The 22,839-nt window shown below is 58.5% G+C and overlaps 1 protein-coding gene across 1 annotated transcript; it reads right to left on the bottom strand.

The window, feature by feature from the left end:
• Nucleotides 1–318: 318 nt before the first annotated feature.
• Nucleotides 319–17,456, bottom strand: PPP5C (protein phosphatase 5 catalytic subunit). Its single transcript, XM_051989334.1, has 13 exons — nt 17,300–17,456; nt 13,698–13,939; nt 11,030–11,177; nt 3,626–3,747; nt 3,421–3,486; nt 2,996–3,094; nt 2,438–2,543; nt 1,909–2,051; nt 1,732–1,819; nt 1,581–1,621; nt 1,316–1,494; nt 1,099–1,180; nt 319–930 (listed from the first exon to the last, which is right to left on the bottom strand). The coding sequence occupies exons 1-13, from the start codon at nt 17,418–17,420 to the stop codon at nt 868–870; spliced, it is 1,500 nt and encodes a 499-aa protein (XP_051845294.1). The 5' UTR covers nt 17,421–17,456; the 3' UTR covers nt 319–867.
• Between the last annotated feature and the right edge of the window lie 5,383 nt (nt 17,457–22,839).

Below are 22,839 nucleotides of genomic sequence, written 5' to 3'. Positions count from 1 at the left end.
CTCACATAGGGCAGGGGCCGTCCCCCGACCTGTTGTTGGCTGGGGGAGAGTGGGTGGGGGCAGCAGCCATCAAGGCCCAGGAGGAGGCCGGAGCGCCCCCTTGTGGGGGCCCAGACAGGGCGGATCCCCAGGGATTGATGGGGAGGGGCAGCAGGCCCGGGCCTGGGGCCCCCTCATAACCCCTGCCGCAGTGGGAGGGGCCTGGGCTCCTCCTGAGGGCGGGGATCTGCTCTCCAGCCCCTCCCCCTCTGGGGCTCCCGACCTCGGGGGTCACTCCCAGCCCCCCAGCGGCCCGCGGGAAAGAAGCGGACAGGAAGGTCTGATTCTTCCCCAGCCAGGCTGGTTTACAATAATGACTTTATTTTAACATATTTAATTACAGACAGTAAAATAGCTTGGGTGGGGCGGGGAGGGCTCTGGGCGGGCCTGGCTCTCGGCCCCTGCCTGGGGGGCTCCAGTAGACCAAGAGCCCTTGGTGGATTGAGCAGAGAGGACCCCTGACCCCCAGCCCCTCCATGGGGCCTATTGCTTCAGTGATGGGTGGAAAGGGGGCAGAGCCATGCAAACGAAGGGGGTGGGAGCGGCTCCCCTGGCCCTGCCCTTCTCCCTCCCCCAGCTCTCGCCGCCTCCTCCCAGAATGCCCTGGGGCAGCAAGCCCCCAGAAGCCCCAGCCCACAAATGCCCATCGTCCTGGGGATGCAGACCCCTTGAACCAAAGTGGGGGAATAAATACAAAGTTTACAAAGTAAAAGCAGGTGGAACTCCTCGGGTCTCCAACTTCTGGGCCAGGCCAGCCTCCTGCTGGGAGCGAGGGCTGGGCCGGCGCCCGGCTCCAGGGGAGCCTCCGCCCAGGCCCCTGCGTCCCCCTCACATCATCCCCAGCTGCAGCAATGTGTTGGCGTAGGCCATGGGCTTGACGTTGGGATGAGGCTGCAGGAGACCAGAAGTCCTGTCGGGCCGGCTCCTCCGGGCTCCTGCCCACGCTTTACCTGACCCCCGGCCCGTGCTCCCCGACCTTTGCTCCCCGGCCCCTGACCCCTCTCGGGCCCCTGCCCAGCCTTCACCCAGAGCTACGAGCTCAGGGCACCCGGGACTCACCACTGCTGTGAACTGGTGGAACTGGGGCCGCAGGTCGGAGCCTCGGAGGTGGATGTAGGAGGCCTTATTGCCCATCTGGTCGCTGCGGGAAGGAACAGCCCGTCAGGCGGGCAGGGCCAGGGGAGCCCAGGGGGTGGCCCGGCGGGGGTGGGGGCAGCAGGGCCCGGGGGCAGCCCCAGAGGGGTCGGGGTGGGGGTGGGGGCCCCGGCTTCCTCACCAGTAGTTGGGGGCGGAGAACACAGTGACGCATTTGCCGTCGTGGGCCACCTCGTAGCCCTCAGGCTTCACCTCGTGGCTGCGGATGATGTAGTCCAGCCGATTCTCCTCCAGGAAGGCCTTGGTGACGTCCGGTCCAAACTGGCAGCTCACGCCTCGCTTGCTGACCGAGCGCCCGTTCTGGAGGAGAGAAGCCTCAGATCCGGCCCCCGGCCCCGGCCCCCCCCGCCCCCCGGGGACCCTGCGCGAGGCGAGCGCTCACTGACCTGGGGCTGTGGATCGGACCAGAGCAAATCGCACATGGGGCCTGCGAGTGGACGGGGAAGAGAGAGGGGCAGTTAGTGGGCTCGGGCCCGGGCGCCCCCTGCCCCAAGCCCCCTCCACGGCAGGGATGTGCCCGGGGCCCGCGGAGCTCACCGGAGTCGGGGGGCTGCCGATTCCGCTCGATCTTCCGGATGTCGTCCAGGGTGACCCCGTCCTCGCTGAAGAGCCCCCCGTGCATGATCTGGGGAGGCAGGAGGCGTGGTGAGGGCACCCCCCTCCCTCCCCCGCTCCCCCAGGGCTGCCCCTTGCCCCTGCCCCACAAAGGCTTACCAGCACCTTGCCGTTGATACACTGGGCCAGGGGCAGCCACTCAAATACCTCGCTGAAAAGCTCAAACATCTGGGCTGTGTATTTGGCCTTCACCTCCCCCTCAAAGCCGTAGATTTGGTTCATGTTGTCTGTCTCGTGGTTCCCTGGGGGATTTTAGGGATGGAGGGAAGACCCTGGCTCACAGGCCTGCAGGTTAAGGCTGGGCACGGGTCGGGGCGTCGGCCCTCGGCGGGACCCCCACTAGGGCGTCACCGGAGAATCTGACTACCAAGGCCTGGAGAGCGCCGACGCCGGAGCCGGAGCGGGGGCCGCCCGGGCCCTCCGTACAGAGCCCGGGCCGGGGGAGGGAGCCGACGCGCCCGGGGAGCTCGGACGAGCGCCCCGCCTCCCCGGGGGGAGCAGGGCCCGGCGACGTTCTCGAGGAACCCGGGGCTCTGGGCGCCGCCGGGGCTGGGGGAGGGGCCGGGCGGCTCTGGCCCCTGCCCTCCACGGGCGCCCACCTCTCTGCCCGCGCCCAGCTCCGGCTTACCTCGCAGCAGGTGAAAGTGGTCGGGGTACAGCAGCTTGAAGCCAAAGAGGGTGAGGATCACTTCTACCGAGAAGGAGCCTCGGTCCACAAAGTCTCCATTAAATATCTGTGCCGGGGAGGCTCAGGAAAACGTGCAGGGGCGGGAGCCCGGCGCCCCCCGCCCCCCCGTCCCCATCAGGCTCCCATGGGGGTCCCAGGGCCGGCGGCCCCACGCACCAGGCCGGACACCGCTAAGTTGCAGGGGACCCATCCAGGGGGCCGGGGGGGGGGGGAGCGCCGTGCAGGGGGCGGGGGGGGGGGGGGGGGGGGGAAGCGCCGTGCAGGGGGCCAGGGGAGGGGGGGGAGGCCGTGCAGGGGGCCGGGGGGGGGAGGGGGGGGGGGGGGGGGGGGGGCCGTGCAGGGGGCCGGGGGGGGGAGCCGGGGGGAGCGCTGTGCCGGGGGCCGGGGGGGGGAGGGGGGGGAGGCCGTGCCGGGGGCCATCGCCCGACTGCGGGGAGGGTCTGGGGGGGACGGTGCCCACGGGGACGGAGCAGCCCGGCTCGGGCCCAGAAAGGATACATAGGGGTTGGTCTCTGAGGGCAGACCGTTGAGCTCAAATATGTTAAGCAGGTCATAGAACTGGCCGTGGGTGTCCCCACAGACTGTAATCTTCTCTGTCTGAAAGAAAAGAGGTCAGGGAAGAGGGAGACACAGAGACAGACGGAGGCAGAGACCAGAGGGGGAGACAGGAGAGAGACAGGGGGGAGAGGCAGGAGAGACGCAGGGTTGGGACGGGCGAGAGGCCGAGACGGCCCAAAAGGGGGACAGAGAGATGTGGTGAGGGGCAGTCAGAATGGGGGGAGGGGGTTGAAGAGACAGACAGCAAAGGGGAGACAAAACCCAAGCCGGGTAAGTGTCTGCCGGCCGGCCCCAGCGCAGCCCCGCCCCCAAGGCTCCTCCCCCGCCCCGCCCCCGGGTGCTCCCGCCCCCAAACACAGAGGCACCTCTTTGAGCGTGGTCTCCACCAGCGTGGTCAGCTTGGACAGGATCTCCTTCACCTGCACCAAAATCTGAGGGGGGGGGGGGAAGGAGCGATGAGCACCCCCCGCCTGGCTGTGGCCCAGAACGGGAGCCCCAAGGCCTCACTTCCTGCCCCGCCTCTCCCCCCCGTGACCCCCCCCCTCGCAGGGCCGGGCCGGGCGGGCTCACCTGGTAGGCGCACTTCCTGTGCAGCTTCTTCTGCTCCCGGTACCACTGCATGAGCTCCTGCATGAAGGGCAGGGTCACTTTGCCGTTCTCTAGCTTGGGGCCGCTGTACTCGTCCTCGATGGCTGGGGGCAGAGGGGGAGGGGTCAGCGCCCAGAGGGGGGGGGCCCTCAGAGGAGGAGGGTCCGGACCCCAGAGCCCCGGCAAAGGCAGGCGTCGGCCATCAGCCCGGGCAGGGCCAGGCCAGACCGGAGGCCCCGGAGGCCGAGCCCAGGAGCGCGCTGGGCCCCCGAGGCCGTGCAAAGGGCTTGGGCTGCACCAGGTGCCAGGGGTCCCTCGAAGGGTCTGAAGGAGGCTGCGGGGGGAGGGCCCGGGGCCACTCAGCGCTCGCCATTGAGCTTTCCCAAAGCCCCTCCTGAAACGGAAGGACCTGGGCCGGCAATGCAAGGGCCCGTCCCACGGCACCAGGCGAGAAGACAAAAGACCCAATTCACAGGACTGCAAAGAAAGCAGGGGCGACCCCAGAGCCCAGAAGCCCGCTGGGGGACAGCGCGCCCTCCACGGACCCCCCCCCCCCCCCGCGGCGGGGCCTCCCTCCCGGCTCCGGGCCCTTCTCTCTGCTGCTGGGTGGGAGACAGCGCGACACCCCGGCTGTCGTAAGGGGCCGGGGGGGTGGGAGGGGCTGGCGGATGCCCGCAGCGTGTGCCAGGCCAGGCAGGGCGGGCACGAGGAGCAGCAGGGACAGCGGCTAAGGAAGGTTAATGCCGAATGACGTCCCAACCATCGGAGCTCTCCCAGAGGCCGCCCGAGGCAGGGTCTGCAACGTGGCAGAAAGCCGGGGGAGGCTCGAGGGCCCCGGGGTCCCTGCACCGAGCTGACGACCCGCGTTCTGGCCAGTGACAGCTGTGCCTGGCGAGCCTGGGGACCCCCACAACCAGCTCGGCCCCAGCCCCAAAGGGCGGCTCCCCAAGGGCCGAACAGGCCGCCACACGAAAGGCAGGGAGGCCCGAAGCCAGCCCGGGGAGACAGGGGCTCCCCACAGGAAGACCGGGGGCGTAGGGAGCCAAGCTTGGGCTCACAAGGGCCAGCAGCCCACGGGCCCCACGCACTCCGTCCCACAGCCCAGCGATGGAAGGGGAGGAAGCCAAAGAAGGAAGGAGAAACCAGTCCCAGAGCCCAGAAGCCCGCTCGGGGACAGGTGCCCTCCCCGGAGCAACTGAGCTGCCAGGGAAGATGCTAAAAACAGAGGGATTCTTAACTCTAGCCTGCTGGGGGGTGGTAAGGGGTGGAAGGGCAAAAAAGAATGCAGAAGGTGCACAGTAAGAACCAAAGAACAATCTATGAGGAAGTAAAGATGGATACTTCTGAACACAATTCAATACTTTCTTAAGCTGGTCATTTGCTGTTATATGGACCCTCCCTGATGTTCTGTCAAGCACAAGACAATCTTCTTTCATTTTGTTTTATTTAGTTTTGTAATCGTTTTCTATTTTTCTTAGGTTTTTTTTAAAAATAAAATAATTTTTTAAAATTTATTTTATAAAAAAAGGGAAAAGTATTAAAAACCTAAAGAAAATCTAAAGCATAATGAATAAATATTGTACCATTAAAGAAAATGAACCAAAGAAAAGGAAAACTCTGTACTCTCGAGATCCTAAAACAGGAGGAAGCAACTCCAGAATAATTCAAAATAGAGATAAAAGTTTGAAGCTCAGAAATCAAACATAATGAATTTAAAAACATAAATAGCTGAGTAAGAAAAAATGAATAACTGACAAAAAACTCCTCCAAAGCACAACAGAGGCTCTGAGAGAATAAAACCTCAACACAAAAATACTGAAATAGAAAACAATTCGGCAGAAGAAAAGCAAAAAGGAGAGGTTACATTCACAGAGCACATGAATTCCATAGAAGTGAGGCTATGTAAAGAAAACTTCCAGATCACAGATCTTCCAAAAGAGAACATCAAATCAAAAAGCCTAAACAACAGCCAAGGGCATAAGAAAACTGTCCCATGTGCCAAAATGTTTGTGGCCGCCCTGTTTGTAGTGGCTAGAAACTGGAAACTGAGTGGATGCCCATCAATTGGAGAATGGCTGGGTAAATTGTCGTATATGAATGTTATGGAATATTATTGTTCTGTAAGGAATGACCAGCAGGATGAATACAGAGAGGACTGGAGAGACTTATACGAACTGAAGCTGAGTGAAATGAGCAGAACCAGGAGATCATTATATCCCTCAACAATGATACTGTTTGAGGATGTATTCTGATGGAAATGGATCTCTTCGATAAAGAGAGTTAATTCAGTTTCAATTGATCAAGGATGGACAGAAGCAGCTACACCCAAAGAAAGAACACTGGGAAATGAATGTAAACCGGGTTATTTCTACCTTCTGAATCCAATTCTCCCTGTGCAACAAGAGAACTGTTCGGTTCTGCACACATATATTGTATCTAGGATATACTGCAACCTATTTAACATGTAAAGGACTGCTTGCCATCTGGGGGAGGGGGTGGAGGGAGGGAAGGGAAAAATCGGAACAGAAGTGAATGCAAGGAATAATGCTGTAAAAAATTATCCTGGCATGGGTTCTGTCAATAAAAAGTTATTTAAAAAAGAAAGAAAGAAAGAAAACTGTCCCAAATTCTGAGTACAGACAACAATACACAGAATCCACAGATGGGCATCAGAGGAGAAAACAAACATGCTTCAAATTCTAGGGATATATATGTTGACTGAATTTCAAGTTACAAAAACAACAAAAAATTCTGCCAAGCCGCCAAAAAGAGAGCTCTCTAAATATGAAGGAAAGATTATTTGATGTTCATGGGAAATCAGTGAACACAAGGAAACAGTATATTCCAAAAAGAAAAAGGCGCTCAAGTTGTAAGCCAAAATAATAGATCCTATATACTGATTGATCAATGCAAGATAAGCTTTCAACAAGAGAGGTACTTGAGATATTCCTCCAAAAACAAAAAACGCACAAAAGAAAGATTACTTGATCTGCAAACATCCCAAACAACAGGAACACAAGTAAATACAGTTATATAATTAAAAAAAAAAAAAAACCTATGTAGGCAAACCAAATCTTTCTTGTTTATAGAGTGAAAAAAAAAGAAAGAAAAGAAAAAGATTATGTCACAGGCAAAAGAACAAAAAAATACATCGCCTTCTGCTGTGGCTGCTATTGGGGCTACAATAGCACCATGGCAGACCTCAACAAGGGCCACAAAGTCACCAAGAACCACCAAGAACGGTCCGAAGCCATGACGCTGCCATTGCTGTGGGTGTTGACCAAACACACCAAGTCTGTGAGAGATAAGATCCGGGACGTGTGTGGCTTTGCTCCTTATGAAAGGTAGGCCGTGGAACTGGTAAAAGTCTCCAAGGATAAGTGAGTCCCTAAGTTCACCCCCCCAAAAAAAAGGGTGGGAATTCACACCCTGGCCAAGGGGAAGAGAGAAGAGCTCCTCAACATCCTAGCTGCCATGAGGGAGGCTGCTGCCAAGAAGGACTCAACTAGACCTTGCCTCCTTACTTCATCAAGATTTGACAAATTTGATAAAAACTGCTGGGATAACTGGAAATTAGTATGGCAGAAATTAGGCATGGATTCCACGTAACACCATATACCAAGATAAGATCAAAATGGGTCCATGACCTAGGCATAAAGAACGAGATTATAAATAAATTAGAGGAACATAGGATAGTTTATCTCTCAGACTTGTGGAGGAGAAAGAAATTTGTGACCAAAGATGAACTAGAGACCATTACTGATCACAAAATAGGAAATTTTGATTATATCAAATTAAAAAGCCTTTGTACAAACAGAACTAATGCAAACAAGATTAGAAGGGAAGCAACAAACTGGGAAAACATCTTCACAGTTAAAGGTTCTGATAACGGCCTCATTTCCAAAATATATAGAGAACTGACTCAAATTTATAAGAAATCAAGCCATTCTCCAATTGATAAATGGTCAAAGGATATGAACAGACAATTTTCAGATGATGAAATTGAAACTATTACCACTCACATGAAAGAGTGTTCCAAATCATTATTGATCAGAGAAATGCAAATTAAGACAACTCTGAGATACCACTACACACCTGTCAGATTGGCTAAGATGACAGGAAAAAATAATGATGAATGTTGGAGGGGAGGCGGGAAAACTGGGACACTGATGCATTGTTGGTGGAGTTGTGAACGAATCCAACCATTCTGGAGAGCAATCTGGAATTATGCCCAAAAAATTATAAAACTGTGCATACCCTTTGATCCAGCAGTGTTTCTATTGGGCTTATACCCCAAAGTGATACTAAAGAAGGGAAAGGGACCTGTATATGCCAGAATGTTTGTGGTAGACTTGTTTGTATTGGCTAGAAACTGGAAACTGAATGGATGCCCACCAATTGGAGAATGGCTGGGTAAATTGTGGTATATGAATGTTATGGAATATTATTGTTCTGTAAGGAATGTCCAGCAGGATGAATACAGAGAGGACTGGCGAGACTTACATGAACTGATGCTAAGTGAAATGAGCAGAACCAGGAGATCATTATATCCCTCAACAACAATACTGTTTGAGGATGTATTCTGATGGAAGTAGATTTCTTTGACAAAGAGACCTAACTGAGTTTCAATTGATAAATGATGGACAAAAGCAGCTACACCCAAAGAAAGAACACTGGGAAACGAATGTGAACTATCTGCATTTTTGTTTTTCTTCCCGGGTTATTTCTACCTTCTGAATCCGATTCTCCCTGTGCAACAAGAAAACTGTTCGGTTCTGCAAACATATATTGTATCTAGGATATACTGCAATATATCCAACATGTAAAGGACTGCTTGCCATCTAGGGGAGGGGGTGGAGGGAGGGAGGGGAAAAATCGGAACAGAAGTGAGTGCAAGGGATAATGTTGTAAAAAAATTACCCTGGCATGGATTCTGTTGATATAAAGTAATTATTAAATAAATTTTTTTTTTTAAATGACAAAAAAAAAAATTTGACAAATTTTTAAAAAATCATCTAGAGAACAGAGAACCACTGAACTCTTTTAAGTAACTCAGATTTTGAGATATATGAGCAAAGAATTTGTTGATTTATTCTATCTTCTCTCTGTTCTTAAATGAAGAGCCTGTGGTTAGAGGGACAGGAGGGTTGGGAGAGCCCCTGGGAAGGCACAGAAGTGGGGGGAAAGAGCACCTTTTTAAAAAAGCTGTGGGAAAAGCAATACCAGTCTTTCTTAAGCTAGAATGATGGGCCCATGGACTCCTGGAGCTGCAAGAGCTAACGGATCACCTGGTCCAGTCCCCTAAATCTGCAGGTGGGGAAAGTAAGGTTCGGAGAGAGAAAGAAACTAACGTAAGGTCACAAAGTACACCAGTAACAAGTGCTGATTTTAACTCCTGGGTTTCTTGGTCCCTGCCTGTGAGATTTTCAGGGAAAGGCTAAGATACCTGAGGCTCTGCAGCCCGGAAGGACAGAAGTCAAAAGTGGGATAAAGGCAGAGGGACTGTGGCAAAACAGGTCCCGGACTGGGCATTTCAGCGCCGGCTCGAACACCGACCTGACCTTAGGCAACACCTTTTTCTCTGTTTCCATTTTTCCAACAGCAGGATGCGGGAGCTCAATGCTGTAGTCCCGGAATCCCCATCAGCATGTAGGAGGTACTAACTGGTGCCCCCGAGGCAGGAGCTTGAGCTGCACCCTGCCTCTCTCACCCCCAGCCTGCTTCTTTGTCTCTGAGATCAGGTTCATTTTCACTGGCCCGCTGGGTTCAACTTCCTTAAGAGTAGAACACGGACGCGTGACTCTCTTTGGGTTTTTAGTGTTTCCCCGGCTCCCTGCACCATGAAATTAAGACGTGCCTCCTGAAGCCTGGGAGGGAGTTTAGCAGAAGCACTGCGGAGCTCCCAGACACCCCAAGTCTCCTCGGCGTTTACAGGGCGCCAGGTTAGCCCAGGCCGGAGTCCTGCCTCTCAGCCCCGCAGTCCTTTCCATCCCTGGGATTCAGTCCCTTTGCCTGTACAAGGATTTGGGGTCTGGGGGCGTCGCTCCCCCACCCCATACGGATCACCTCCCTCCTCACTTCGGGAGCGTGGAGGCCCTTCCTTCTCCAAGTGCATCATCCCGGGCCCCGCGCAGCTCCATGCCGGAGCGGGCCGGTCTTGGACAAGGCCGCCTACCGCAGAGCCCGGCCCCGGCCCAGGGGGTACCCAGGCAGCAGGGAGCGGGCCGGGCACGACGGCCCGGGGACGGACCAGCCCCAAGAGGCCAGAACTAGGAGCAGCGCCAGGAGGGGAAGAAAAGGAGCCCAGGTTCTTGGTGAGCTTCCTGCCGCAGGAGGGGAGGAGCCTGCTCGGGAATGCCTGGGGGGCCCGGACCCCTCCATCTCTGAGACCCAGCGGTTCTGGAAGAAGAGCGCACAGGGTGCTGCTACCCAGCGGTCCCTGGCGAGAGACCTGGAGGGAGCGGGGCCGGCCCGATGTTCTTTTTTTGGCAGGGAAGAGGATGTTGTTCTGCTAGACCCTGGGAAGCGGATGTGAGAAAGCAGAGGATGTCTTAACAATGCGGAGCGGACCGGCTCGGTCAGGCCCCAACCCCGACCACAAGGTAAAAGGAAACAAAGTTCAAACAAGAGGAGACTCCGGGACCTTCTCCTGGAGACAGAGGAAGGATGGAGAAAGTGAGGGCAGGAAGGAAGGAAGAAGGAGAAGAGAGGGCCGGAGATGGAGGAGTCCGGGGGCGAGGGGACCAGGGCTGCGAGAGGAGGCTGAGCGCGGCCCCCCGCAGAGGGTCCGGGGGGCGGCTGCAGAAGGAGGGCCCTGCCCCCCGCCACCCCCGGGCTCAGCCGCTCCATCCCAAGATACAGGGTCCGCCCGCCCCAGGATCGCCAACGCCCCGACACAGAACCAGATGCTAAGAGGTCCTGCTTCTCCCCCCAGAACCAGGAGGGAGACACCAACAAAGTGAGAACAGAGGCGGAACGCGGGGATCCCGGGAGAAAAATCCCCCTCGTGGGCCGGGGGCTCTGTCAGGGACCCCCCGGAGCGCCAGCGGGGAGGGCCACCTGAGGCCGCAGCAAGGGTTCAGTGCAGAGCCAGGGATGGGGCCCAAGAGCCGGGCTCTCGCCCGTGGCACCCCGGGCCACCTAGGAGCGGGGGCAGAGGGCGAGGGAGCGGGGTGGGGGCCCACAGGGAGAAGGACGGGCGGCCCCTCCACCCGAGCTCCCCTGGCTGCCCTGTCTCGGGGACACCACATGGGCAGGCCCAGGCCTGGCTGTCCCTGGGAAGGCGAGAGGGGAGGGGAGGAGCCCCTGGGAGCAGACGGAGCACCCGAGGGGAGGCTCCCAGCTGCCAAGCCGAGCCCCCCGCCCCGGGGGCAGCGCGCGACTCACTCATGCTCTCGATGTCCAGGGAGTCCACGACCGAGCGCTTGTGCTCGTCCCCGGCGATGGCGCGCTCAAACGCCTTCTGCCTCACGATCTTGTTGCACTCCTGGTACTTCATCTTGGCGTCCTTGTCATTGGGCTTCACCTTCACTACCTGCACAGGAGATGGGAGCGCGTCAGGGAGCAGAAAGCAGGGGCTGGGCCCCTGGGGAGCCCCGGCCTCGGGGAGGATCTCCCAGGCCACTTACAGAGAGGAAGGCGGGTCAGGAGGGAGGGGCCGGACGCTCTCTGGGCCAGCCCCGCCTGCCCCCTGGCCTGGGCTCCTAACCATGCCCACTGACCCGCCTGACCCTCGGGAGCTTCCTCACGCCCGCACTCCGGCCCGGCTGACTGCAGCGGCCATGGGTCCTTGCGGGCCGGGCTGCCTGACCCTGAAGATGAGGAAGGAGACGGCGCAGGGACAAAGGGAGAGGGCGCCCGGCCGGGGGAATCCGGGCGCTCCTGCAGGAGGAGGAGGCAGGGAGGTCCCTGGGGAGGACGGCCGGAGGGCCCACAACGGCCACCAGGGGCAGCGCGCCGTCTGCGCCCAGAAAGCCCAGGGAGCTGCCACAGGCCAAAGGGCACGTCGGCCCAGTCCGGTTCTGGGTCCCTGGTTCCGGCGGGAGCCGGGAGGGCCCGAGTGGCCAGGAAGGCCTAGCTCCTGTGCTTAAAGCAGCCCCCGGGAAGGCAGCTCGGGGCCAGCCCCACAAAGGCCTCAGCTCTGGGCCTCGGGTGGCAGATGCCCCGTGGTTCCCGCCCAGGCCGGGCCAGGGGGCGCCTCTGCTGCCAAACACTGGAGGTTTCCGGGGCCTGGGAGCCGGGCACGGCGGCCTTCGGCCAGCCCAGAGGGGACGGGACCTGTTCGAGGAGGGAGCTGGGGCTCCCACCCGGGTCTGGAGAAAGGCCGAGGCCCCGGGGCGCACTCCCATCGGGAGTGAGACGAAGGGAAACCGAGGCTGGAAATAAACTCCTCAGGTCCCGGGTACAGGGAGCTGGAAACAGTCATTTGCCTGCTTCGGGCCCAGAGCCGGCAGGACCTCTGAGCTGACAGCACAGGGAAAGGTCCCGAAGCCCCGCGCCTGCCCAGGAGGTTTCAGAAACGGGGCTGTGCGCGCCGGGGGCAGTGCAGGAAGGGCCCCGAAGGACACCCCAGAGCCCCTTGCTCCCCACCCGCCCTCCAGAAAGCCCGGGGCCTCCCGGGGCCGCGCAGCAGCGCCGTTTCTCCCGCTCCACCCGGGCTCGGGGCCGGCAGGGGGAGAAGAGACTCCTGGAGCAGGAAGGGGCCTCAGCGAGCGGTGGCCTAAGTCCTCTGGGAGACCCAGGCTGGGGGTGGGCAGGGCCAGGCTCCCCACTGACACAGACGTTTGTGGGGGGCCTACAAGGGTGTGAGGAGCCAGGAGAAATGGGCCTTCGCCAGTGGGTGCGGGAGTCCCCCACCCAGCCCCCCTCGACCCCCAACTTCCCAGGCCCCAGCCCCTCCCCCCAGCTCCCCAACATGCCCCATTTCCTTCCCTGGGCCTGGCTTTTTCCCAGCACACACCAGGTTCGAATCCTCCCAGCTCATAAACTAGAGGCTCCCACCCCGAGGGTCCAAAAGTCCAAATCCTTAGAGGCCGACACGCCTCCTCCCGGGGCCGAAGAGCAGCGGTTTGTCTGGGAGACGCCGCGGCCCCCACTCCTGCCTAGCGTCCTCTCACCGCGCCCATAGCAAGGTCTGGCCGCCACGGGCACGGGGGCCCCGAGTGAGCCCCAGCTGCCTCTGGGATCTGCCCCCTCAGGCGCCCCTGCCCCCCACGGACCCAGCACACGCAGCAAGGCCAGGGGGCCGGGGGGAAACGGCGCAGCCTTCCAGCCCAGGACCCCACACCCGTGACCTCCCGTCTACACCCGCTCACAAAAGCCAGGAGGCCCGCACGGAGAGAAACACTGTCCGAGGCCCGCGGCACACCCGGCCCAAGGCTGCTGGGGGAGGGGGCCCTATAAGGGGACAGACGCCCCAAGCGGCCGGCTCCCGGCTGTGTGCACGGGGCACGCCCCCCCCAGAGCCCACCGAAGCCCGCAGGGAAGCTGCCCCCCCAGGGCCTGGAACATCGGGGGGGGGGGGTTTGCACGGGGACATCCGTGGGTCTGAGAGCCCCCCGTGACAAAAGGTCCCCCCACACACACCCGATGTTCGGAGCGCGCGCTGAGGCGCCAAGACCCCAGAACTTTAGCGAGTGTGAGGATGCAGGCAAGGCCCCGGGGAGCTCTGCACACAGCCCCTCGGGCTCCCTGCGGGGTGGAAGGGGGCGGGGTCCCCAGGGGGACGGGACAGGGCGCCCTCTCCTGCTCCACCCCCACTCTATTAGGGGTTTTTGGGGGGGCACAATGAGGTGGGACCACATCCAGAAAGGCCTGTGATACAGGAATAAGACGGCAACAAGACCCGCGTCCCCAGGAGCACGTGCCCCGCTCTGCCCGCCCGTCTCCCCCGAGTTTCTGGACTCCTGGTTCTGACTGTGGCAGAGCAACAACCCCCGCCTGGAGCTGTGTCCTCGGCGGGTCAGAGATGGGTCCCTTGGGGGACCTTCTGCGGGGCCCCTGCCTGGCGCACGCCCCCTGCCGGGGACCCCCGGGGGGAGGGGCGGCGGCTCACCGTCTCGTAGTCCCGCAGCGCGGCCTTGAACTTGCCCAGGGCCATGTTGCTGGTGGCCCGGCGGTAGTAGCCCTTGATGTACTTCTTGTCCAGCTCCACGGCGCGGGTGGCGTCTGCCAGGGCGTAGCCGTAGCACTCTGTCCGGAGGTAGGCCAGGCTGCGGTTGCCATAGTAGATGGCGTTGTTGGGGTTCAGCTCGATGGCCTGGCTGTAGAACTTGATGGCGTTCTCGTAGTCCTTGCCTGGATGGGTGGGAGACGGGCGGGTTAGAAGGGCCGGGCTCCCATGGGTGACTCAGGGCGAGGGTCCCCAGCCCCTCCCCCCCAGGCCTCCGGGACGGGCCCGAGGCCCCCCAGCCTCTCCCCTCCCAGGCCTCCAGGTCGGGCCCGAGGGTCCCCAGGCCCTCCCCCCCAGGCCTCCGGGACGGGCCCGAGGCCCCCCAGCCTCTCCCCTCCCAGGCCTCCAGGTCGGGCCCGAGGCCCCCCAGCCCCTCCCCCCCAGGCCTCCGGGACGGGCCCGAGGGTCCCCAGCCCCTCCCCCCCAGGCCTCCGGGATGGGCCCGAGGGTCCCCAGCCAGGCCTCTGGGGGACTCTGGCAGTGCCTGAGCTCTGTGCCCGGGGACCGGCAGGTGGAAGCACTGCTCACCCTTATGGCCAAAGTCACCCAGAAACCTCGGGGGCACCAGGGCCCCGGACCCAGGGCCCGTCTCTGGGCTTCAGGCTTACGGGCAAGCTGGGGGGGCGGGGGAGGGGCACCCATGGCCCGGCCGCCTTTGGCCACCAAGGGCCCCGCCCCCTCCTCTCCCGCAGAGGGCACAAGCTCCTCCAGGGCAGCAGGGGGCAGAGGGCGTGTGTGACTGTGAGTCTCTGTGAGAGAATGCGAGCTGGGGGAGGCACAGCCAGAGAAGAGCCGGGGGTTTCAGTGGCCCCGAAACTGGACAGAAGGCTCCTCCCGGGGGGAGCAGGGGCCAGAGGCCTCAGCGCGGGCAGCCCCGGTCAGGGCCCGGCCCTTCCTCACCGCCAGGCTGGAGGGGAGCCCACCCCCCGCAGGGGCTCCATCCGGGCCGGGCACCGGGCCTCGGAGCCTCGCCCTCCTCCCAGGAGCACCACAGAGCTGTGGCCTCCCGGGCCCACTGAGAACGTTGTCAGCCTTCTGGCCCGCCTTAAACCTCCCTGTGCCTCTGCCCGGGCCCCCGGCCTCCCCCGCCCGGGCCTCTGCAGCAGGCAGGGGCTGGAGAAAGGGGGCCCAAGGGACCTTCTCTCCAGCCCAAGACCACTAAGCAGAGAAGAGAGGCCCGAAGGAAATCTGGGCACCACTCGGGCAATCTGAGGGGGCGGAGGCCGGGCGTGGGCCGGGCGCTATCTCAGGGCTTCCGGAGGTGACACCCAAGAAGGAAGGATTTCCCCAGGGACGGGGCAGAAAGGGAGCGGCTAGTCTGGGGGTCACCGGCAGGGGAAGGTCAAGAGGAGAGGTCACTTCCTGGTCCCGCTGCATGGAGGCTGTGAAGGAAGGGGAGATGGACCGGGGGGCTGCCTGACAAGGATGTGCTCAGAAGGCGGGGGTACAGAGGGCACCCCCAAAAGGCACAGGGCAGCGCCTCCTTCCCACCTGTCTCAATTTCCTGTGGCCTCCCCCTCCTTTTCAGATTCAGCTATTTCCTGTTGGGGTTTGACAGGGGTTGAGGGTAAAAGAAGGGCATCCCCTCCCTCCCCCATTTGCATTGTTATATTACAGAAAGTCCTGAAAAAAAGCAGCAGGCCCAGGGGTTTGCCCCAGCTCAGCCCGGATTTGTGTGGGCAAGCCCCTCTCCCTCGGCCTCAGTTTCCCCACCTGTAAAAGGGGCCCTGGTCTCCTCCCTGCTGCCCGGAGGATGATGTCACTGCGGACACGCCCCCTCCCCTTGTGGCTCCCTCTCTGGCAGGCCCTTCGGCCGCCACCTGTCTGACTTCGAAGCTCCAGGTGTCCCCTCCGCTTTCTCCGGAAACAGAAAATGTGAAAACCCGGGCGTCGGAGCCCCCTCTCCCTCCAAGCCCCAGGAGGGCAGCAAGGAGAGCCCGGGACAGGCCGCAGCCCGCAGCCCAGCCCAGGTGAAGGGGGAAAGGCCCGAGTTCAAGTCCCGCCTCGGCCTTGCGGGGCCACTTTTTCCTAGGTGCCTTCTCCTAGTCCGGGGCTCGGGGCCGGTCAGGCTCGTCACCATCGGGCGCCCCTCCTCACTCCCTGCCGGCTCCCTCTGGAACAGCACACGAGCTCCCCGAGACCCCCATCCTCCCAGTTCCCCAGCACTCTCCCTCTATCTCCTTACGGCCCCCTCCCTCCCCATAGCTCCCGAGCTTGAGGCCTTTCCCCTCTGACCTTCCCCTGGCTCCCTATTAAGCCATCTCCCCCCCAGCTCCCTAGCTGGCTCCTCATATCCACCCATGGTTCACTATGTGGCAACCTGCTACATTGCTCCCACCACTCCCACCTTTCCCCATGGCTCATTATCTGGCAAGCCCATGTCTTCATATGGCTCAGTATGTGGCAACCTTCACATTTCCCTATGGCTCGCTTTCTGGCAGCCATCAATAGGGCACACTATGTGGCAATCTTCCCATTCCCCCCCCCCCCAGCTCACTATCTGGCAGCAGACTGGCTCACCATGTGGCACATTTCCCTATGGCTCGATTTCTGGAAGCAGTCAATATGGCTATGTGGCTCACTATCTGGCAGCAGTCTCCTCGTGTCTTTTAATGGTTCACTATGTGGCAACCTTCACGTTTCCTTATGGCTCACTTTATGGCAACAGTCAATTTGGCTCATTTTGTGCCAATTTTCCCATTTCCCCTTTTAGCTCACTATCCGGCAGCAGACCGGCTCACCATGTGGCAACCTCTACATTTCCCTATGGTTCTCTATCTATTAGCAATCTTGATATGGTTCATTATCTGGCAACTCTCCACATTTCCCGGTAGCTCACTATCTGGCAGCAGTTTCCTCATGTCTTCACATGGCTCACTATGTGGCAACCTTCACACTCCCCCCTTCCTCCCGCCATGGCTCACTATCTAGAGCAGTCTCCCTACCGCTTACCATGTAACAACATTTTCCCTTGGCTCGCTTTCTGGCAGCAATCAATAAGGCTCACTATCTGGCAATCTCCACATTTCCCCATGGTTCACTATCTAGCAGCAGTCTTCATATGGCTCACCATGTGGCAACCTCCACATTTTCCCATGGCTCACTATCTGGCAGCAATCTTCATATGGCTCAGTATGTGGCACCCTTCCGCATTTCCCTATAGCTCACTATCTGGCAGCAGTCTCCTCATGTCTTCAGATGGCTCAGTATGTGACAACCTTCTCCCCCTTTCCCCATGACTCCCTATCTGGACAAGATCTCCACCTGTCTCCCCAGGTGGCAGCATTCTCGGGGCACCCTCTGTGGAGCGCCTCCCCTGTAATCTCCCCACGGTTCCCTATCTGATAGCGCCGGTGTCCCATGTCTCCCCCATGGCTCCCTATCTGGCAGCGCCCTCCAGCCTCCCTCCTCCCCCCGCCCGCCCGTTGCCATGGCACCGCCCGCCCGTCCGGCGCCGCCGCCCTCCCTCCAGCCCCGGGGGGCACCTTTAAAGTACTCGTTAGCCTGCGTCTTGAGCTCCTCAGCCCGCTTCAAGGTGCCGTCTGCCGGCGGCTCGTCCCGGGGGGGAGGCGCACAGCCAGGCCGCTCGCCCTCCGCCATCGCCATGCCGCAAAGCGCGCCTACCCCTCCACCGCCACAACCCAGGCAACGGTCGCCGGCAACTGTCGTAAAACGCCCGCCCGCCCCTCTTCTCCCTCTTCCTTCCCTGCCCTTTGCTCAGTGCGCCGGCCTCGCACACCGACCTCCCGTGCGCATGCGCACAGCTGACCCGGGAGGCCGCACATTCCCCGGGGGGAAGGAGGCGGGGCCTCGGCTGCGAACCATCGAGAGTCAGGAGGACCCGATTGGCTAGACCGGCCCCGGCCGTCCCCGCGAGCCGCAGAGACCCTGAGGCTTCTAGAACGTCTAGAGCCGGCTGGAACATCCTAAGACGGTGTATCCCCCTTTTCCTGGGACCATTATCCGGACGTGCAAAACTGAGGCGGGACGGGAGATTGAGCTCAGAACCCACCAGCGAGGCCGGGACAGGATCGGGAGCCAGGACTAGAAGTCCTGGAGGGCTTCCCGGAGGAGTGGCTCATCACCTGTTTATTTCCGTGACCTTTTTCCGAGAGGTCATTGGTGCCTCGTGGTGGGGACCGCTTCAATTCTGTGCAGACCAGCAGCGTCTGACAGTGGGCATCCCTAGGAGCTCTTTGCACGCTTGCAGTGGATCCCTGGCCATGCCCAGCGACCTTCCCGGCTCCACAGTCCCCTCCTATTGCCCTTGGGATAAAACGCTAGACTTTCCCGGCCTGGCCATCCAGCCCTGGGGGAGGGGGCATCTCCAGCCCTAGGACCTCGACTGGACTGGCTGTATCTCCCCTCCCCCACCCCTCCCATCCCCCTCCCAGCCTCCGCCAATTAGCTTTAACTCCTTGACTTGTTCTATCTTCAGTAAAAAGCAGGGTACGTTGTTGGAGGAGCTGCGAAGGGTCCAAACGAGCTGGGATTTCGTGCGCAGAAGCGGGACAAGTGGTCCCTGCCCGGAGATTCGGGCCTAAGGCTTTGTTTCGCTTCGTTTTGTACCCCCTCCCCCCCTTAGCACCTCACACAAAGCAGGCGCTTAGTAATGTCTAGTCGCTGATCGATTTATCGATCGATTGATCCCAGAGAGATCGATAAGTAGCATAGTATTGAGCCCGCACAGGCCTGACGCGGAGGAGAACGCCCGGGCTCGAGGGAACGCGTAGGGAACGACGAGTAGCGAGTCACAGGAGGAAGCCGCAAACGCACTTATTGCAGAGAAGCCTCGGAAGACTTCGATGAACTGATTCGGAGGGAAGTCGTCGAGGACAATGGGAACGGAGCATAGAAACCGGAATGGCGGCCGATTGTAACGACCCCCCCAAAAAAAAGGGGAGAGAATGTGGCCCCTGCCCCCTTCTGGGCGCAGCTGGGGGACTGTGGGTGTGGAGGGTTGCGGCCCTGACACGTGACTTGGGAGGCTGAATCACGACTAGAGAGCTAAGCCTGGAGTCAGAAACCCATTCCTGCCTTAGAAATCGGGCAAAGTGATTCGTCTCTCCATCACTTTTCTCATCTGTAAAATGGGGATGATAATAACACCTACCTCTTAGGGTGGGAAAGAGTCTAAGGACAAGACGGATGGACGAATGCAGACTTGAAAGCATTTAAAATAAAGTTGTCTATTATCATTAATGATTGTAAGTGAACTTTAAAAAAAAAAATTGTTGCAAGAGATCCAGTGAATTCACTGGACCTGGATTTAGGAAGATTGAGTTCAAATCTCACCACTTCCTCTCCATCTGCCTCAGTTTGCTCATCTGTAAAATGGGGATAATAATAGCATCGGCCTTGCAGGGTCCTTGGGGGATCTCAATGTGGTCCACATTGAGATCCTAATTGTAAAGTGTTGGCGGTAGTAAGCACCATGTAAATGTCAGCCGTCCTTATTGTAAATGGTCCCCATTTCATGACTGATGAAATCCATTGAATTCAAGAGGGATTTTCTTTGGGGAAAATGGAGAATGAGTCCCATTTCCATAGGTTGGGATCCCTGCCTGGAGGGCAAACCTCCCTGTCTATGGGAGGCTGGGAGCCCCTTCCTGTCAAGTCCTGCCCGACCTCGCCCTCAGTCCCATCACCCCAACCCAGATGGCACAAGTAACACAATTCTATGCCCACTGAGGAAAGGGCACCCCCCAGCTTGGCTCCTGGAGGAGGAGCCTGTGGGAGATCAGAGTCCACCCTGGGGCTCCCCTGGCTCAGCCTTTCTGGGTGGGAGGATTCGCGGGAAAGGAGGCTGGTTTGGGGCCCCAAGCCCTGGCCGTCACCCCCGCCGACCCAGGAGGGAGTGGGCACACACACACAATCACACACACACATTCATACACAATCACACACACACACACTCACACATTCACACTCACACACACAATCACACTCACATTCATACACAATCACACACACACACACAATCACACACACATTCATACACAATCACACACACACACACTCACACATTCACACTCACACACAATCACACTCACACATTCATACACAATCACACACACACACAATCACACTCACACATTCATACACAATCACACACACAATCACACACACAATCACACACTCACACATTCACACACACACACACACACACCCCTAAGGCCGTGTCTCCTCTCCTCCCCCTGGCTCCCTTTCAAGTGTCAGACACACCTTGAGGATGGGCACGCGCGCAGCCCACGTGACAACTTAGCCGGCCTGGAGTTCGCCCACTGAACCGGAGCAGGAGAGGTCACGTGGCCTGCTCACTTTTCAGTCCAGCGGGCAAAGGTCACGAGAGCGGGATGACGACTCCAGTGTCATGGCAGCAGTCACCCAACCAGGAGGGTGGGGGGGAAGAGAGGGAAGGATGAAGGGGGGAGGGAGAGAAAGAGGAAGGAAGGAAAGAAGTGTAAGAAACAAAATAGCTTACCCAGAACTCCGTGACTCACTGACGAATGCAGGAAAGATTTACTGTGGGTTCTTGCAAGACTGGCTGCCTGGATTAGTAGACAACCCTTAAAACCCCAAAGGCCCAAGTCCCTCCCCTGATTCCCATTAATCGGATGTTCCGGAAGTTCCAGGACCAGTCCCTGCCCCCAAGGAGCTTCCATTCTCGAAGGGGGAAGGTAACCTTGAGCGCTGGGGGCAAAGAACCAAGGATTCTGTTCGGATCTCAGGCCTCCGGGCCCTGAGCCCAAGGAGCTTCTTCCGTTCTTCGGGAAGATTACCTCCCCCCTTGATTATTCTTTGATGTCTTTATGGGTTCCAATTTTGTAATTAGGTTTCATTTGTCCAATTTGACTTTAATAGCTGTGGAAACCAAATAAATGCCGTCCATTTCCCACAGAAGGAAGGAGGAGGCGGGAGAGAGGCGGGAGGGGCCGCTGTCCCCCAGGGCCCCCCCCCCCCATCCCGGATGCCCTGGGAGCCCTTGGCCTTTTTAACCTAAGGCCTTTCCCAGCTCTCAGTTTATCTGAGGCCCAATGGGTGATTAAGGCTGGCTAAGAAACGAGGCAAAGGAGGCCTCTTTTACCTAAACAGAAAAAAAAGGACTCGGTCCGGGAGAAGCCGACGCTCGGGGTTTCTGGCCAAAACAGCAGCACTTCTGACGCGTCAGACCGACGACCCACGGACTTTGCTGGGACCCTTGTTGGCCCATCGGCCAGAGCCGGAGTGCCTGGGGTTCAAGGCCTGGTCCGCAAGTTACCCGACGGGGACCGCAGGTTTCTCCGGCTGCTCCCCATCACTCCTCTCGCCCACGGGGTCCCGGGACCTTCCCCCCATCCCAAGGAGGAGAAAGCCGGAGGCAAATAAGAGATTGAGTGGCCTGGGCTCACACAGCTGAAAGTGACTTGAGGTAGCATTTGACCTTAGGTCTTCCTGAGTCCAGGCCCAGTGCTCTCACCACTCCACCCCAGTTACCTCACTGTCCATCCATCCATCCACTATCATCTATCTGTCCGTCCACATCTCTCTCTGTCCTGTCTATCTAAGGCACTTAACAGACACACACTAAAAGGGGCCAATTAAAGCCCCTCCCCCCAGCCTATCGCCAGCCTTTCCGGCTTCTTCTAGCGTTGTTCTCTTTGGTTCGGTCAGGACCCCACACACTTGACCTTCTGCTTCCAGTTCCTGCCCTTGGCCTTCTCCCCGCCGCCGGATCTTCTCCCCGAATCCCTACTTTTCTCCCACGATCATTTCCAACGCAAACTCCTCCCCGTGAGGGCTTTCTGACCCCGAGCTCCTTCTCTTCCAAGCCCCCCCCCCAAATCTCTGGATTCTGACCCCTTCCCTATCATCTCCTAGTGGGGAGCTGGGGAGCACAAGGGGCAGAGTCCCGTCCTGGAGTCAGGAAAACCTGAATTTCAAGCTGGCCTCAGACACTCCCTGGCCGTGTGACCCGGGACAAATCACTTAAGTCCGTTTGCCTCAGTTTCCTTATCTACAAGATGAGCTGGCGGAGGAAAAGGCAAACCTTCCAGCGTCTTTGCTGAGACGCCCCAAAGGGGGCGGTCAGAAGAGTCGGGACTGTAAATACGGAACATCGGTGATCCTGTCGATAATTTGCTTTGCATCTGTGGGCCCGTCTCCCTGATAGACTTGATGAAAGGGACTGCGTTTTGTCTCTTTTTTTTTTTTTTGTATGGCAGGTGCTTAGCACGGTACCTGTGTAAAACAAGTATTTATTGATTCATGATGTTTCCCTTCTGTCTCCTATTTCCAGCATCTAGAATGGAGTCTGACATCCAGAGAGCACTTTGTATATATTGCTCAATTGATAATCCTTAGCAGGAGCCCCTTGGGGAGGAGGGGGATTAGGATTATAATAAAGACCAGCATTTAGTAAGCACCTGCTGTATGCCAGGCAGAATCCCAACAGAGATAAGCATAATACCCGTGTGATCTGTAAAGCCCATTGCAAACTTGATAGTTTATATAAATTCTAATCGTTTTCATTATAAAAATTGGAATGCAAATTCAAATCCTGCCTTCGGCACAACCCGTGCCTTCTCCGGGCCTCAGTTTACCTGTCTGTAAAAATAAAGAGGACCAGATCTGTGACCCAACTGCGCACAGCGGAGGAAAGGGCACAACACAGAGATGTAAGGAGACAGGAAGCAAGTTATATATATCGCAAGGAAATGACAAATCACCCAGACACAGATGGAGTCAGCCGCGGGACATTAAGCAAATCATTTCCCTTCCTCAAACCTCAGTTTCCTCATCTGTAAAGTGAGGGGTTGGGCTAGACCAAGCTTCTTAAGCTGTGAACGTGGGGGTTGTGAAATGATGATTTATTATTAGCCAATGTTTGATCTGTACGCCTAGTTTTGTGTCCGGATACCGGGGGTCCCGTAAAAAGGTCTCGGGTGCAAAGGAGTCGCAAGTGGAGAAAGTTTAAGCCACTCTGGGCTGGACGAGCTCCGAGGGCGGTTTCAGCTCCGTCTCTCCCGCGGACACACAGACGCAT

This window comes from Antechinus flavipes, chromosome 3, assembly GCF_016432865.1.
Source record: "Antechinus flavipes isolate AdamAnt ecotype Samford, QLD, Australia chromosome 3, AdamAnt_v2, whole genome shotgun sequence".
In the NCBI taxonomy this organism is placed as follows: domain Eukaryota; kingdom Metazoa; phylum Chordata; class Mammalia; order Dasyuromorphia; family Dasyuridae; genus Antechinus; species Antechinus flavipes.
Note: the sequence above shows the minus strand (reverse complement) of the source record. Positions and strands in the feature narration are given on the sequence as shown.

What these genes read in the sequence shown, in the direction of transcription:
- PPP5C (XM_051989334.1), bottom strand. Translation starts at nt 17,420, where the DNA reads ATGGCGATGGCGGAGGGCGAGCGGCCTGGCTGTGCGCCTCCCCCCCGG. An exon ending in GGCTAACGAGTACTTTAAAG is followed by an intron (nt 13,940 to 17,299) that starts GTGCCCCCCGGG and finishes CCACCCATCCAG; the next exon opens with GCAAGGACTACGAGAACGCC. An exon ending in CCACTTTCACCTGCTGCGAG is followed by an intron (nt 2,052 to 2,437) that starts GTAAGCCGGAGC and finishes AAAATCCCCCAG; the next exon opens with GGAACCACGAGACAGACAAC.